The 14029-nt window shown below is 38.8% G+C and overlaps 1 protein-coding gene and 1 long non-coding RNA gene across 2 annotated transcripts; one reads left to right on the top strand and one right to left on the bottom strand.

Annotated features, from left to right (window-relative positions):
* Positions 1-4436: 4436 nt before the first annotated feature.
* LOC311081990 lies at positions 4437-5226 on the bottom strand. Its single transcript, XR_014606073.1, has 3 exons — positions 5168-5226; positions 4963-5058; positions 4437-4548 (listed from the first exon to the last, which is right to left on the bottom strand). It is a non-coding gene; the product is annotated as an uncharacterized lncRNA (long non-coding RNA).
* Positions 5227-8553: 3327 nt separating this feature from the next.
* Positions 8554-9632, top strand: LOC311082097 (uncharacterized protein; the record flags this gene model as incomplete). Its single annotated transcript, XM_084112841.1, has 2 exons — positions 8554-9114; positions 9286-9632. Exons 1-2 carry the CDS (start codon positions 8619-8621, stop codon positions 9630-9632), a joined length of 843 nt encoding a protein of 280 aa, XP_083968967.1. The 5' UTR covers positions 8554-8618.
* Between the last annotated feature and the right edge of the window lie 4397 nt (positions 9633-14029).

Raw genomic sequence — 14029 nt, 5'->3', positions numbered from 1 at the left:
ACACATTTGGTCCACAGGCAGTGGATGGAGTGTTACTGTGTGTTCCCACCAAATGCAAATAGAGCGTCAAATTCGCGTCTAGTTGTACGCTTGAACATTTTGAATCCATTCGCGCGTATAAAGCAAAAGTTAAAAGCGAAATTAACGCGTGTCTGTAGCGAAATCCACTTCTTGTGGGCGGGGCAAGTGCAGCGGTTGTCTGTTTGCAAGATGGTTGATGTTCATCGACCATTCCTCAAGAGAGTTACCGCTCTGTAAAGCAGAACAGCGGTGTAGGTGTCATCGTCGCCGTACTTTGGTCCACCAGACCCTCCAGAGGTTTCACCATTTGCTCCAGGAGCTGTGCCTGGATGACGGCTGCTTTCAGCGGTACTTCCGGCTGTCCAGTGCCCAATTTGATGACCAGTTGTCCCGCATCAGAGCGAGAGCGAGGATCACCCTCCAGGACACGACCTACAGGCACTCTATCCCAGCTGCGGAGCGCCTGTCCATCTGTCTTCGGTTAATAAATGTATATGAAATTTTAAATACAGTATATTAAATATATGCTAATATACGCTATGCTATCAATGTTTTTCAAACTGTGGTACGGAGACCACTGTTGGTGCTCTTTCTAGTGATACTCGGTTTATTGCTATAACCTAACATTTTTAATATACTCTTGGCAGACGTGATGCTGTCATGTCTCTATCTGTAAGCAATATGTAGTGCTTGTTTATTGGTTATTGGCACACTAGTGATTTTAATACACCAGATACCCTTTTGTTTTGGAGATTCAAAACTTTGTAAAGTTGCTAGTAAACAAACAAATATGGTACATTTAAGTAAAACAGACTGGTTATTGTATATAGTTGAATATGTAACTACAAGTGTACTTGTAATAATATTTATAACAATGTTTTCTAGGTTTCTTGCCACTGGGGACTCATTCAGGACCATAGCATCCAGCTACAGGGTTAGTGTCTCCACAGTGTGCCAGATCGTCCCCCAGGTAGTGACTGCCATCTGGGACTGCCTTGTGGAGGACTACATGGCTGTGTCCACCACCGATGACTGGAGGTCCATCGCAGAGTGATTCCAGGAGCAGTGGAACTTCCCTCTGTGCTGTGTAGCGGTGGATGGGAAGTATGTGGTCATCAAGGCACCCCCCAACTCAGGATCCCAGTTCCACAACTACCTGGGAACCTTCTCCATCGTTCTGCTTGCAGTTGTGGACGTGAAGTATCGCTTCCGGGTGATCGTTGTTGGGGGGTACGGCAAGACCAGCGACGGTGGGATTCTGGCGAACTCCGCCTTTGGACAGGCTCTCCAGCTGGCACACTTCATCTGCCTCCTGACCACCCTCTACCTGGTGCTGAAGACAGAGGACCCCAGCCCCATGTCTTCATGGCTGATGAGGCTTTCCCGCTGCAGAGGAACCTCATGCGGCCCTTCCCTGGACGCATGCTTCCTCCAGAGAGGCGTGTCTTCAATTACCGTCTCTCCAGAGCCAGGCTGGTGGTGGAGAACGCCTTTGGCATCCTCTCCTCACAGTGGAGGATGTACCGCCGCCTCATCGAGGTCCACCCTGAAGTTGCGGAGAAGTGTGTGAAGGCAACATGTGTTCTCCACAACTTCATAAGGTATTTGAAAGGGAGAGAGGCACCTGCTGTGAGGGGCGCGGGACATGCTAGAGAGGAGCCACTGCCAGGTCTGGGTCGGGTTGCAGCAAACAACTCCTCCAGAGAGGCACTCTGGGTGAGGGATGTCTTCATGGCACAATTCTCAGCGGAGGGAGCAGTACCATGGCAACCGACAGAGTAGCATTTGAAGTCCTCCTTATGACTTCCCCACAACGGCTCTTTTAAGAGCCACCCACAAACCTATAAAGAGCATGACTATCTAAAAACTGTTTTTCCTCCATTATTACTATGTAACCGCACTGGCATTAGTACATTAATATTAATATTAGCTCAAATGATCTATAGGGAATTTTAATAATTAATCATGAATATGATTAATATTTTGCATTTTACAGTTACATTAATTTATTCGAAGTTGAAAATAGATCGATTTGTATATATGAATAATCAATCACAACGAATTATAATTCATCATTCATATATCAAAAATCCTATTTCAGATCGATTATGAGATAACCCTTAGTGGAAATGAATAATCATCAAACGGGAAAACTTTGTCCAGCAAAACGGCCGTAAGATTAACTTAACAATTTCCCAACAAAAATTATCTCTTTCTTATAATTTGAAGAAAGCTATTTTCTGGCCATAAAAACAACTCTCCTGTTCTTATAAGATTAGGTTACTTAAAGTAACAAATCAGCTTTGTAGCTTAAGATCGAAAACATCTCATTGACTTTAGTTATGAGCAGGCAGACAGAATCAATCAAGTATATATGGAATTTAATAATTGGACTAATACATGGAACTAATGAATACAAAATACTACAATTTACACGAGTAAATATGTATGTACAGGACACGTAAACAAAATACAAGACTAAACGAATAACAGATGAGAGAGGGAGAGGATGAAAGGGAGAAAGTGAAACTAAAGTTCAGGATGAGAGAGATCACCGAAATGATCCCAGCATGGCAAAAATCACAGACAGTAACCTTGAGAGACAGCAAGGAATCAAATCACATTAAAAGTTCAATAAACTTATCTTGCAAAATGGTTCTCTTTGTTGCTGAAGAACGCAGAGTCGTGCGTGTGTCTCTTTAAGAAAGCAGGGCTTGCTTCGGTGCGCGCGTGCTGTGTCTTCCATGCGAGCGCGAGCGCGGGAGGTTCAAAGAGTCTCTTTCTTTGAGGTGAAGTTGCCGGGAATGATTCAGGCTAAGTTCATTCAGCCCGTGAATGAACAGAGGCGAATAGGAAAACGAAACTAGACTATAGAAAAACATAAAAAGAAATAAAAGAGAAGAAAAGAGAAGCAGGCCGAAGCCGGTCCGGACTTGGGTTTCCAAAGTTTTTGAGGAGGGAGAAGAGAGTGAGGAAACTGAAGGTTTAGGCTTTTATCAGTGTCCCGTGTACCGTCCCCTTTTTCGTGGTCGACGAATCCTCTTAGAGCATTCCGAGCAGAAGATTTTCTTGTGTGTTAATGTAGCCCGACCCTCGTGTGGAATCACGAGGGGACAAAGTATGATATTATGCTCAGGGAATTAAAAACGCATGGAACCATAACGTTTATCACAGTCTCTTATCAAAAATCTTCTTCGTCATGCAGAGGAGATCAAAACAATACTAAGGACGTATATTGACAAAGATAGCAACATAGAGATACATTCTTTTGTTGAACCAAGGCACTTAAAGATTACATCACTGTAATTCAAAAACACAACTATTCTAATATCACACTGGTGAACATGCAAATCACCTGGAACACTCTCTGTACATTTTTAATAGTTAGTAAAATGAAATTTTACTAGTGGAAGTCCATATATGTCAATGTGTGTGTGTATCTGTGAGGTCGGCATCTGTTGCATCTCGTGGTGCATACCACGTGAGGGGTTGGGGGCTATTTGAGAATGTGTTACTCGGCAAAAACAAAGGTAGTTCTGTGGGCAGACTAACTTGACAGCCTGAGGCGTCATATAATTTTGCTGAGAGAAGCAAGATAGTCCTAGTTGTCCCAAAACAACTGAATGGGGTAAGTCTTGCAATTTTCCTTCAGTACACAAAGAACAAACGTTAGACACAGTAAGGGAATTGTGGTCGCAGCACGTGATAGTATGAGAAACAAACAGGGGCCTGTTCGTTGATTTCATTAGGTCGGGTAAAACATTAACCAGGGCCTGCTTGTAGAGACTTGTGTCAGAAAGCTAGTCAATTAGGGCTTTCTGAATATGAACGTGTAGTGTTCATATTTAGTCAGCATGAGAAGAACAATCATGATTCGCTACTTCAGAACATCTGACCGGACAGACGGTCAGTGTCGTTACAACTATATTCTGTACTTTTTTTCAGGTTTCAGCCCCAGTTCCAGGCTGTCAGGTCCACCACAACATGCATATTTATTAAGTTTAGACTCAGAGTCACTAACTTTTTTTTAAGGTTTTCCACGTTAGTATATAAGGTAAAATGATTTATTTATTTATTTTAGTTTTCATGATAAATGGAGCCAGCCTCCAAAAGTAATTAACCTGTTCTGTGTTTTTTTCTCACTCAACACTGTCCAGACACAATGTTCTTATACACTAAAGTATGTTGGTTGTCTTTACATTACAATAATAATGTTTTATATAATCTAGATCTAAAATTAATACGTCTCATATATTGAAATCAAGTTATGTGATAAAAGATTTGCTTTGTTGTGCATTAGAACCACACCAGGCATTTAGTCATATTACAAAATAATTTATTGATTTAAATAATATTAATATAGATAATTTATATTTAACAATATGAACAGAATTTAAAAATAAAAAATTGCTCCAAATTTAGCCTCAATAATTGAGCCAGAAGCTCCATCAGCGCCTGCTCCACCTCTGACGGACCATCCTGTGGTCCGCTCATGGGGCCACCGGCGGGCTCTCCTCCTCTGTTGGCCTGTGAAATAAAATAAAAAATACAGCACACAGTGCAAAGAGAAGGCAGAAAGTTGATACCTGATTTTCATGTTCACAGTGACGGTTTAAAAATTTTATTTTAACAACAAAATTGTCTAGATATTGTGAGAATAATATCTGTGCCTGTTTGAGTGACATAGTGCTTAAATGCAAGTGTGAAATTGTTTTGAACTTGCTTTAACATATATTAAGTAATTAAAGTTATACTTCAGACATATACATAGATAAAGATGCAAATGAACAGTAGCTAAAAATGATGTATGCAGATGATTGGTTCCATACATTGCAATGGATTTGTGTCTGCATTTACAAATACAATGATAATTAGTAAGGGGACTAATGTTTTGTGCACTTTACATGTTGAAATATTGTTTGTACTATTGCCTTCACACACCTGTTGGTTCAGCAGCAGGGGCTGAGGGACCAGGGACTGGGGAGACAGGAGAAGAGGCAGGGAATCTTGGACGATCCTCTCTCTGATCATTTGCCTCTGTCAAGACAATATTAAATGTTAATACAACACGTTGGTAACAATAGTCATTGAGAGATTGATTTTCTTCATCTGTAAACATGACAGCAGCATATATGTGGAAACACACCTATCACTGTCTCCCCTGATATTTCTTCAGGCTGTCCCTGGTCCTCGAAGTGAATGTCCTATCCGATCCGGGCCTCGACCCCCTCCATGTTACTACTCGTCTCCCATGGGGGATCAAGGAATCCCGGATCTGCGAGTAATTCCACCTCTTTGCCGACTCTGCTGCTGACCCACTTCTCTTCTCCTTCAGGTACGTGTCCCTGAGGCTTTTCCACTTTTTTCTGCAGACGTCCTCCGAATAAACACATTATCTTGTTAGCAAAAAGTAGCTGTATATTAGCTGTAAAATAGCGGCAAGGCAGCTTGCTAGCTGGTTAGCAGGTCAATAACGTGACTCAAAAGAGAAATGTGTAACATATTTACAACTTACCAGGTTGCCCAATCTCCTCACTGACCCTCTTCCAAGTGAGGTCCTTTTTATTCCTGTCTCGGTAAAAATACAAACTACATCGTACGGCACCAGTTGACTGCTCACCGCCAATATACGTTTTTTTCTCCATTTTGAATGAATGACTCTGAGCAGGAGTTTATCCCGTCACTTCACCACGTGACAGCAACAAGCAGGCTCCTGATTGGTTAACGCGGCGCGAACAGACACCATAGTTCAGATTTTTCAACTCGGGCTTCAGATGCGAATTCACGTCAAACGCGTGAATGTACAAAAAGCACGCAATTACATTCGAAATATACAAGCTTTGTTTCCAAATGATCCAAGCAAATATCCTGTCAACTTTTGTAAACCCAGCCAGTATAATCACAATGAACACATCCAAAATGAAATATTTAACATATATAACAACTGCAAAGCATCTAATTTGTAAACAAAATGATTTACACACTAAATCCAGCATACTCTCCGGCAAAATTTGCATATTTTTAAACTCTAAACTCTGTACAACTCTACATATTTTTTCACACACGTTTTTCGCTTTATATCTGCATTAAGTCGAGAACTGCCCAACCTTTTGACGCTCTCAACGCTTTCTCCGGTCCGCTGTCAATCCCAAAATGCACTGCGCGAGCGTGAAGCTCGACTTCCATTGGAATGAATTGAAAATGCTCGCTCCGCTCCGCTCACTCTGCGCCAGTGGACACGCACCGTCAGGTTTCATCTCAGAGAGTCTAATATGAAAGCAGAACAAAGAAATTTCATAAGCAGCACCAAACTGTTTGTGAAATGTTAAGGTTGTTAAATCTGACAATAACCTTTTATGTTTGACGGTTCATCTCTTCAAAACGTTCCCAATTAATTGAGAACTAATTGAATCAGTGGGGACCTTTTATTTCTCCAGGACTGTTTCTCAATTCCAAGAACGCAGAGAACGGACTTGTGTTCTCGTGGAGACCGCTCTTGCCAAGCTTCCTTGGAAGAACGAACTCGGAAGGACGCAAGAACACAGAACCCACCCTTATGAGAATTGAGATGTGATGCGATCTTCCTGTTGGTCACATGACCTTCACATACTTTAACGGAAAATAAATTCAAATTTACAACAATCATAAAATGATTAAAGTTGTTGTCTACGTTATTTTATTTTTGTAGTTTTTTCCCCCCTTTCAATGCATGTGTGTTTATAAATATTATACATTCATATATATATATATATATATATATATATATATATATATATATAAACCTTGCCAACAAGATTATTTGTAAATAAAACAGAATTAATTTAATTAAAACGCTTTTCCGTGTGTTTATGGCTTTATTAAAATATTTACATGAATGTTTACCTTCACCGTCTCATTGGCTTGGTCGCGCACGCGGCAAAATTTGAGGTAAACCCACAACTGAACTGTAAGCAATGGTAAATAAAGAAGTGTTAGCTGTTGCCATTCTGGCAGGAAAGCTGTATTTGGAAGCAGAAGAGGAGGCGGAAAATATAAGGCGTGTCGCCCATCAGAGAAGAGCCAGGATAAGGCGGAGACAAGTCAGGAGGCGTTCCCTGATGACCCTCATCCTTGCCACAGTAAGATATGTTGTCACTACCGAGTGCTTAGCATCTCTTCCAATGCCCAATCATAAAAAAAAAAAAAATATATATATATATATATATATATATATATATATATATATATATATATATATATATAAATATTGAGCAATTTAATAACTAATTTATTCAATGAATTGTTTGATATGTCCCCACAAATATGGAATAATAATAACAAGTAGTGCAGTGGCCACAAGCCCACTAGACAGCTGAACCCCTCTGATGAATTATTAACTTTCAATAAATGCACAAACCCCAATACCCACTGTGAAGTGCAGTGTTGGGCTAGTTACTCAAATAATGTAATATATTACTCATTACTAGTTACTCCAGTCCTTTCAAAAGTATTATTGTTACTTATTACTTTCTGGCAACAGTAATTAGTTACACTACTAGTTACATTACTTTTTCTTCACGCCCAACAGAAGTTGTAACTATCTATCACATACAATTCTTCTAGAATGTTACTAACAACATATTTCTGCCTAATGATTTGACCAAAATCCACATTGGATCGCAGTCAGAAGTTATTACAAACACTCAATAGTGACTGATAGTGACATTCAAGCAGAAGTGTTGTATTAAACTGTCATGTGTAGCTTGAAGTAATTTTTCCGTTACCCATATATACAATTATATTTTATGTATTTTATCAGATCACATAAGTTTGTAAGAAACTGCTTAATTTTCCAAAAAGATTTTTAATTATAGTAATATAATGTACATGTTGATCAGAGGGATGTGGGTGGGATGTAATGCCAGAGTAAAGTAAAGGCAAAACTTACACAACAGTGTTCAGGTCATCTTTTTTCCCGACAAAATCAACATAATGCAATATTTCTTTCTGCTGAATGTAAGCTTTTCAATATTTCAAGATTGCCTGCTGCACAGTCGTGAAAATTATGAAAATACATCTGGGAATTATTTGATTGTTAGGTTATAAATCAGCAGGGTTGAGGCATCAAAAGTAACTAAGCTGTTTTATGGATAGTAACTGTAATATTATTACTAAAATCTTATAAGTAATTAATTACACTACTAGTTACTGCAAAAAGTAATAGTATTACAGTAACTAAATTACTAGTAATTAGTTACTGCCCAACACCAGTAAAGTGTTAGTTTCAAGTGAAAAACAGAGAGAAGCACTGAAATTGTAAAAGAAAACCATTGATTTATTTTTTGAAACTGTGAAAACAATAAAGATACATTTAATATTTAAGGGGAGGTCATTAAACATTATCATTATTTTTTTCAGGAAAAACAACACATTCAAAACTATGCAGTGCTAAACTATCATGTCCCAATTCTCAGAATTTATTTTTCTGAAGAGGACACAGTGCCTTCACTGAGACTCAGCAGGGTAACAATTGGGCTGTTGTGTCGGGTGCTGCCAAGAATAAAAGATCATGGTTGGAGTCACGAGATTGAGGTGCTCGTTCTACTGTACTGGCTGGCATGTGGAGCCTCTTACCGTGTCACCTCACAAAATTTGCAATGCCCACATCCACAGTATGCCGGGTTGTGCATAATGTGACTGAGGAAATGTTGGCAGTCCTGCACCGAATAATTCACTTTCCTGGGCCACAGGAGATGGAGGAGCTTGGAAGAGGCTTCGTCCGTCTGGCAGGGCACAATGCCTTCAAGAAAGCTGCTGGTGCGATTGATGGGTGCAGGATTCGACCACCTGGCGGACAACAGAAACAGTGCTACATCAACAGAAAGCTGTTTCCATCAATTATACTCCAGGGCATCTGTGACAGTACAGGGAAATTCCTTGACATTTATGTAGGCAACCCAGGATCCGTCCATGATGCTCTGGTCCTTCGAAGGTGCCCAATGTATAAGGAATCCCTTTATCCACCAAATGGGTTCTTCCTTCTTGGAGATGGGGGCTACCCATGTCTGCAACATCCTGTCACCATAATCACCCCATACAGACAACCTGTGGCTGGTAAGTAGGTCTACATAGTTATAACATTACAGTTTATTTACTTAATTATGATAAATATAGTGACAGTTGCATTTTCAATGTCATTGCATTTTAGTGAATAAACATTGTCAATGGTCGATTCATCTTGACCCTAACTGACCTATTGTCACTGACTATGTGTCTTACCGCCAGGTCGTGTTGAAGGCCGCTTTAACAAACACCATGCCAAGGCTAGGTGCATCATTGAGCGTGCCTTTGGCATGCTTAAAACACGCTGGAGGGCTATATTCCTGAGGGCCCTGGAGATCAATCCTCTATTCGCCCCGAAAGTGGTTGCTACATGCTGCATTCTACATAATCTGTGTCACGCCACTGATGACATCCTGGAAGAAGAGGACCTTGGGGATGAAGATGCAGAAGCAGAAGAAATGGGTGGGGAACTGGAGCAAACTGGGAACAACATCAGGGCTAGACTTGCCGCACAACTTTCTGCCCCTGAAGAGCTACCTGCATGCCTACAAGAACATGACTATAGTTAGATCAAGTTAGTTTGTGTGTGTGAGGGAATGAGAGTAAGAGTGTATATATATATATATATATATATATATATATATATATATTAGGGCTGTCAAATGATTAATCAAGATTAATCGCACCAAAATAAAAGTTTGTGTTCACATAATATATGTGTGTGTACTGTGCATAATTATTTTGTATATATATATAAATACACACACATGCATGTATATATTTAAGAAATATTTGCTTAAATATACTGTAAATATATTATATATAATTTGTATTATAAATAAATATAAATATTTTATATATAAATAACAATTTTTTATTAAATATTTACATGCATGTGTGTGTATTTATATATACAAAATAATTATGCACAGTACACACACATATATTATGTGAACACAAACTTTTATTTTGGTGCGATTAATCGTGATTAATCATTTGACAGCCCTAATATATATATATATATATATATATATATATATTTATATATATATATATATATATATATATATATATATATTTGTTATACAAATACTCAGCTGAGGGATGTTATGTTATGTAGTGTAGAATTATTGGGTGGGGTTGATGTTAATAGTCAATGCAAGTGCAAATACACTTTGGAAATATTTACAATGAAATCATAATGTAAATAAAAAATTCTTCAAACCAAAATATACTTTCTAATGAACTTTTATTATAATTTATTAACAAGTTTCTCAAAAAGAGGGTGAGGTTGATGTTAATAGTCAGTGCAAGTGCAAATAAACTTTGGAAATATTTACAATGAAATCATAATGTAAATAAACAATTCTTCAAACCAAAATATACTTTCTAATGAACTTTTATTATAATTTATTAACAAGTTTCTCAAAAAGTGCAAGGTAGCGTTCAGCCCTTTCTGTAGTAGCCCTCTCCCTCTCTTCTTCTTTTGCAACTGCCTGCCTTTCCCTCTCATCATCTCTCTCGGCCTGCTCCCTGAACAGCTCAATGAGCTCTGAGGAGCTTCGCCTCTTCATCGGTCTCTTCTGTGCTTCACTGCCTGGAAGAGGGGCAGAGGAGGAAGAAGCCACAACGCCACTTGCAGTAGCAGACACATTTGCTGCTACTACCAGGGGCGGATTGATGGAATGCTGCGCCTGGAGCACAGCATCCATTTCATTATACCACTGCCAAGTGGCAGCTGTGACTCCTCCCGCCTCTACCCCTTTCCCTGTCGGTGGGTCCCTCAACTCCTAATAAAAAAAAATATCTTGCTTCACTGCACTATATATATAACTGATCAACATGACTGAAATACATTCTTACCTTGTATTTCTCCTTTAAATTATTAAATTTTTTCTTTGCCTGTTTAGGCATGACTGGAATTCTGGTGTCTTTCACAAAAACCCTGAAAAGAGAAGACATCTGATCAGTAACAGGAAAGTACAGGAAACTAACATTATAATGTAAAATAAAATAAACCAAGAAACTGACTAACGTTATATGCAAGAGTATATGTGCCAAAATTCAACAGTATGATATATCATGATAATGAAAGTAGAATTACTTACTCCCAGCCAGACTTAGAGGAGTTCCTCTTTCCAGTGAAGAGGGCTTTGTTTGCTCCTCTCCACTGGATGAGCATTTTTGTCTCTTCATTGCTCCCTAAGTATAGGGGGGGGGGGGGGGGGGGGGTACTTTTAAAAAGCTCTATTTGCAACTGCGAATTCATGCTAAATAAAACCGTTTACATTTACCTCAGGATGTAAGCTAGCGTATTTTAATTAAAAAAAGGTAAGTTCTGATGGATAAATTTAACTTTCCACAACCCCATATATTTCCCAACTTCAAATAATATGTCAAAATTAGATGTATATTTAGATTAGGGACGTTAAAAATACATTACAAGACTTACAGGTATGCGCTGCGCTTCCCTCCTCCATTGTTTTGCCGCAACGACTTCTGGGACACCAGGCGAGCAAGTCTGCATTCGATGCATCCTCGGCAGATCCTCGGTATCAAGAACACATCCGGGTTCTTTCATGCGTTCTCTGTACTTGCGTTCTTGAGAATTGGGTCTGAACTTCGACGGTAAATGATGACGTAAAACGAGAACACAAGGACGCAAGATCGCTGAAGAACGCATATTGAGAAATAGTGTTGCTTTCGTCAACGAAAATTATGACGAAATATTGTCGTCAACGAACCGTTATCACCTGACGAAAACGAGACGAGACTAGACGTAAATGCATGGTCATGTGACGATGACTAAAATACATGTATAATGCAATATCGTTGACGAATAAAAACTAAACTAAATGTGGTTTAAAAAATAAAAACTATGCTAAAATGTCTCTTCATTTTCGTTGACCAAAACGAGACGAGACGAAATGTAACGTCACGACGAATGAGAGAGTTGTGCGTGAACCCATAGCTTTGTCGGCTTTAAATTCTGGATTGCGATCTGGTCACCCGATTATCAGCGAATTTAACCATATATTACTCCATTAGTTATTCTATTAAAATGTCTCATTGATATATTTGACACATTCATAATCATTACTTTTGCTAGTTCTTTGTGACAGCTGTTATGTGCGTTATTGGCAGTGTCTCTTGTTACATGAACACGTCACCGCATCAGCGCCAGAACATGGAGATTTTATTTTAGAGTAGATATAATCGCACAACCTATTCGATATTTTATAATTAAATAAACTAATCGAATATCCAAAAATCGTGACTCATCCCTGCATGGAATCTCTTGTTTCTTTTCCCAAATCTTCACTCACGTCACGTCTCACCCATTTTCTAAAGGTATTATAAACGTTTCTTGGTTCGCTTTTAATTAGGCCTATTATATTCGTATTCTTTACTGTGGTAAAGTAGAAAAACGCTGTAGGACAGATAGCCTACATTTGTACTTGCATGTCAAATTCTTTTTAACACAGTTTGTGCTTGTTATATTAGACATTGGGCGCGAGTTTAGTTGTAAAGCGCGTTTGACACGTGTGGGTGATTTTTAGTTTCACTTTCTCTGGCAGCGCAATCTCAAACACAGCCTAAATATCTTGCCCTTGTGGAGGATAAAATTCGCTCTTCAAACCAATTTACATCAAGTAGAAAACACGAAGATATCATAAAGAGATCGATATCTTCGTGTTTTCCTGCTCGTGTCCCACATCCCTCTCAAAGCGCAGAGTGTATCACGCGTTTTTGTGTGGAAATATAAAACGAGTTTTTTTTTTTAATAACCCCCCAACCACCGCCGGTAGTTGGTCCATTACCGCGGTGGTAAAAAAACCTGCCACCGTCACAGCCCTAAATATAGGCCTACTAAATAGCCTATAATAAGATAGCCTTGTTTGAAATTCTATATTGACTGGGTTAAATAGAATCGCATTACTAAAAAGAGACTAAAATACAATTTTCATTGACTAAAACTAGACTAAAATGTCATCAGTTTTCGTCGACTAAAACTAGACTAAAATGTCATCAGTTTTCGTTGACTAAAACTAGACTAAAATGTCATCAGTTTTCGTCGACTAAAACTTGACTAGACTAAAAAGAGTATGAATGTGACTAAAACTAATAAAAACTAAAATGACAGCCTGACACAAAGACTAGACTAAAACTAAAATTAAAACAGGCCGCCAAAAACAACACTATTGAGAAACACCCCAGGAGTTGTGGAGTTGAATAACAATCTAAAGTACTTAAACATTTCACCACAGTTTTTTTGGAAAATGAAACTAACAAAATGTATTGTCACAATAAAAAATTGTTGGTAGCTGTGTCCTGGGAGTTGTTCAATGGGACGGTCTGGTTTTGTCACCTAGCAACTGCTAAGCGGCAGTACCATTTGCACTGGACTTTTTGAATTTATAACTGCCTAAAACAAAATGGGGGTTGATTATAGATAGGACTATATACTTTATTTATTAAAATTAAACTGCATGTTTCTATTGATTGTGAAGCTAGACATTGAAAATTGCAGATCAAGCTAAATGTTTTTTCTTGTTATGAATTGTATCCTATTTTCCATTATTACAGTTAACTACGCGAAGTGATATGGAACTGTAATGCGGTCAAGACCTGCCTGGAACTACTTTAGCCATGCGTTTCCCTGAAAATAATGCACACCTTAGAACAGGGGTCGGCAAGTAACTTTGGCCGCGGGCCAATATTTTTTTTAGCCAGTAGATGGCGGGCCAGCTACACAGAATAGGCCTATGGATACAAATTAAATACTCATAGGCCTATAATCGCGGAATATGATGGGTCCGTCACCATCCGTGGATCATTCGTTCAATCGTTTTTTCAAATTAAAACCAAAAATAAAAAGATGAAAAACGACTTGTTTTTCCATTATTTATTTCCTGAACTAAAATGAAAAAACGAATAACGACGGGTTGTCTGATTTTCTGATTGT

Source organism: Abramis brama (genome assembly GCF_963993115.1).
Source record: "Abramis brama genome assembly, chromosome: 4".
Lineage (NCBI taxonomy): Eukaryota > Metazoa > Chordata > Actinopteri > Cypriniformes > Leuciscidae > Abramis > Abramis brama.
This window is presented reverse-complemented; position numbering and strand designations above follow the sequence as displayed.